The 3,738-nt window shown below is 37.7% G+C and overlaps 1 protein-coding gene across 1 annotated transcript; it reads left to right on the top strand.

Annotated features, from left to right (window-relative positions):
• The first annotated feature begins 202 nt into the window (after positions 1-202).
• LOC116316648 lies at positions 203-3,038 on the top strand. Its single transcript, XM_031735265.2, has 4 exons — positions 203-331; positions 1,630-1,724; positions 1,950-2,306; positions 2,545-3,038. The coding sequence occupies exons 2-4, from the start codon at positions 1,673-1,675 to the stop codon at positions 2,742-2,744; spliced, it is 609 nt and encodes a 202-aa protein (XP_031591125.1). The 5' UTR covers positions 203-331; positions 1,630-1,672; the 3' UTR covers positions 2,745-3,038.
• The last annotated feature ends 700 nt before the right edge of the window (positions 3,039-3,738 follow it).

The following is a 3,738-nucleotide window of genomic DNA, read 5'->3' as shown; positions in this document are numbered from 1 at the left end:
GAGGTCAGCAAGCACAGAATAGGTGTCCTGTTTTATAGCTTGCTGCCAATTGAAACAAAAATAAATAATGTAATAATCTAACAATAATCCAATAATCTGTGTTAGATGTTATACACACAGTCGTCACGGGGATTATCTCAAAAATTGTGACGTCAATTTCCGGATCGTTCCATGAAGGTAGTGTGAGGGGCGGAGCTACAGCCGGCTACAGGCAGGTTTCTCTGTGATTACTCACGGACTTGTCTTCTGACCGAAGAAGAAGTCAGACAGACTTGGACGTCAGCAAATTTCATCACAATGAAGGCGATTTAAACTAAAAGAACCGCACGAGGTAGGCTAAATGTCCTGTACTCCTCCGTGTAGAGTGACGGCAGTATACTATGACACCCCGTGTCGATGCTCGGATCACTTTTTTAGATCGTTTCTAATAACGTAGATGCTCATTACGTCCATTCAATCTGAGATTAGGTGATATTTGGAGGCGCTTTGCTAAATTTGTGCGTTTATGTCTAATTTAATTGTTTATATTGGTATATGTAGAAAGGGTTTATATTTAAAAATGACGTTAAATTTTTCTTATGACTGCTTTATTGTACTTAATCTGCGTTCTTTATTAGCCTGTAATCTAAATCATCCAGAACAGTTATGTTATATTCAAAATTTCTCCTGCCGTCTTAGCCACATCTCACTGAAAAAGAAAAATACTAATAATGCTAAATAATAATAATAATAATAATAATAATAATAATAATAATAATAATAATAATAATAACACTGAGACTCTTTACTACAATTAAATACATTTTTGTGTATAGGTAGACGTTTTTCTGGGGTGTGACATGAATGTTCTTCCTCGCTCAAAATGATAGATTTTAGGTCATTTACAGCAGTTTAAATATAATACTGAAATACGTTGTTGCCATTATACCTTACTTTTCTTTCTCAGTTCTCCTATCCCTAACCTCTTTTCATCTATCTCACTGCAAGCACCATAGAGGTCAAGGAAAAGTGCATACAAGAATTGATAAGGACTTAGGAAAAGAGAAGAGCTGTGCATATTGGTTTGGAACTACATTACTCTAGTCCCTCCTTAACAATGTGCCACCGGATGTGTTGAAAATACAATGTGCAGAAGATGAACTGCAAGACCAAAGGTTTCTAACTAAAGGTCTTGTAATGTCATATAACGAGAACGGTCTGTAAAAAAAATAAAATTAAAATTAAAAAAATAAATAAATAATTAAAAAAAAAATTATGTTTCATTATGAACGTTGGAATTTTAGGGGCCAGATGTATTAAATACTAACTCTGCTTCTGGATTGACTGAAGAGGCTCATTGTCACTTTATGACTGACAGTTGTGAACAGAAGTATTTTTGCAGCTGAACTTGTGTCATATGTATTTTTAAGATTTTCATTTCAGGAAAAGAATATTTCAATTTCTTGTTTTATTGCTAAAAATGTGGCTCCAGCCTAATAATCTTAAATCAGTCCTCACGCCAAACGTTTAGATCCTCTTATTGTTCCTCAGTAATCTTAGGAGTTTCATAAAACAGCAGAATTAACTGAATGAGCTAGGCTCTCAGCAGTGAGCTAGGTTGTTGTTCAATTTATACATTTCTTCCTTCAGGTCAGGTTGCAGCAACTCAAACTGTCTGCACGACCTGTTCTAGATGAATTCTCTCACTGTCCTTTTCATTTTGTCTCTGAGTTCAGCATCTACAGGTGAGTCAAACAGAGGACGTTGATTTTAGTTTGTTCAAAATGAAAAACCTGTGAGGAAAAAGAAAGAAATGTTCTAAACACAGTATTTGGATCACAGGGTTATGTGTAGCTTTTCTGTCATAATGATATGATTGGGGGTAAAAAGTGTTGTTTTTCTACTTGTTTCTGCATTTGTAACTTCACAAAGACGGTGTGTCCTGCTTCCACATTCTGTCTTTTGTTCAGGCTTGAAAGAGATAGATGTGCAGGCAGACAGGAACGCCCAGCTGGAGTGTCAGGGTCCTAAAAAAGCCAAACTTGTCCTGTTAGAGTGGAAAAGACTTGATCTACTGTCGGATGGATACGTCTTCTTCTACCGAGATGGTCATCTACATAAAACCTTCCAGCATCCGACTTTTAGAGATCGAGTGGAACTGAGAGATCCACAGATGAAAAATGGGAACATGTCCATCATTTTGTACAACACCACAATTAAAGACACTGGAACGTATGAGTGCCGTATCATCGCACAAAACATAAGAGACAGTAGCAGCCCTACCTTTGAGATCAAGCATGAAATCAAGCTGACAGTTGTTCCTCCAGGTGAGTGAGTAGAGTTGAGTGTGTGTGTGATCAGAGGTGAAGCTGCTTCCTGGTTGTTGATGTTTGTTTCTAAAGATGTTGTTGATGAGACTTTGTAGAAAGCAGCTGGTCTGAGTGATGTGATCAGAGTGCAGTAGATAATGTCTGACAGCAGTTTGAAGAGGAAATGGATTCTGTTCTGTTCTTCACTCATCACCTACCTGACAGCTGACACCTCACACCTGTTTCTCACCTGCAGGTCACACACAAGAGGTCACAGCGCCTAGAGATGAAGAAAATGAGGAGAATAAGGACGTGGGGAACGAGGATGAAAGAGATGGAGGATTTATTGGACTGGCAGGTGGTCTGTTAGCTTTGGTGGTGATTGTTATTGTCGTGTTCTCTTACAATGTGTTTTCCTCTTCCTCCTGTTGTAAACACAAAAGTAGCGAAACATAATTGCTAGTATAATTACTGTCCTTATTAAGGAAATATATATATATATATATATATATATATATATGGTGTTTCCTTAATAGGGACAGAGACCAAGAGTAATTCACACACACTGCAGTATTTAAAATCCACAATGTAAACATTCTTATTTTTACTCTTACTAAAATGGTGTGGAAAGAAATTGTTTGCTTGTTGATAAAGTCTGACCTAGTAAAAGGACAAGGTAAATTAATAACATTTTCTGTGTTTGTTATTCCGTTGAGCTCTCGTCTGTGATATTAAAGTAGTAACATACTTTTTGCTTTGTATTTTTTAATATTTGTTTCCACCAGCTGGCAGCAAAAAATAATGAAAGCTAAGCAAAATAGTTGGAGAAGCACACAAAACACAGCACACGTGAAATAAAACACAACAGGAAAAAAAGTTTATAAAGCACAAGAAACGTTTTTTGGGGCAGACATGACGAAACTGTCGCAAAAGTGACAAACTAACATCAATTGGCTAATTGCCTACATGTATCTAAGGTATTATATGAATCATGTCATTAAAACACACATTGCTTGCATCTTCTTTGGAAACAAAAGTCATATATCATATATCCATATATGACTTGGTTATGGTCAGCTGTGTGTAAAAGGTTTTATTGTATCTTGGCTCTTTTTTTGGCTCTTTATGTGAGTGGCAGGATCTGTAACTGGGGCTACACTATAGAGTAGTACAACAACCCAGTGATGAGTAGCACAGAGCTGTTGCCTTAAGTAGTGGCAGGAACATGGAGGAACACGGGTTACTTGCAGGTGCGTAGGTCAAATGCAAAAACCCGTAATCACTTCTACCCCTGTGGAGGGAGGGAGCCCGCCAGCCAACCAAGAACCCAGCTGACATCAGTGGGGAGGCACGGAGGACCATGACATCTGCTTGGTCATCACTGGGAAGAGAAAGTGTTGCAGCAGTCTGACAAATCCACACTATAATAAAGAAGCACTAGAACTGCAAA

This window comes from Oreochromis aureus, linkage group 3 (genome assembly GCF_013358895.1).
Source record: "Oreochromis aureus strain Israel breed Guangdong linkage group 3, ZZ_aureus, whole genome shotgun sequence".
In the NCBI taxonomy this organism is placed as follows: domain Eukaryota; kingdom Metazoa; phylum Chordata; class Actinopteri; order Cichliformes; family Cichlidae; genus Oreochromis; species Oreochromis aureus.
This window is presented reverse-complemented; position numbering and strand designations above follow the sequence as displayed.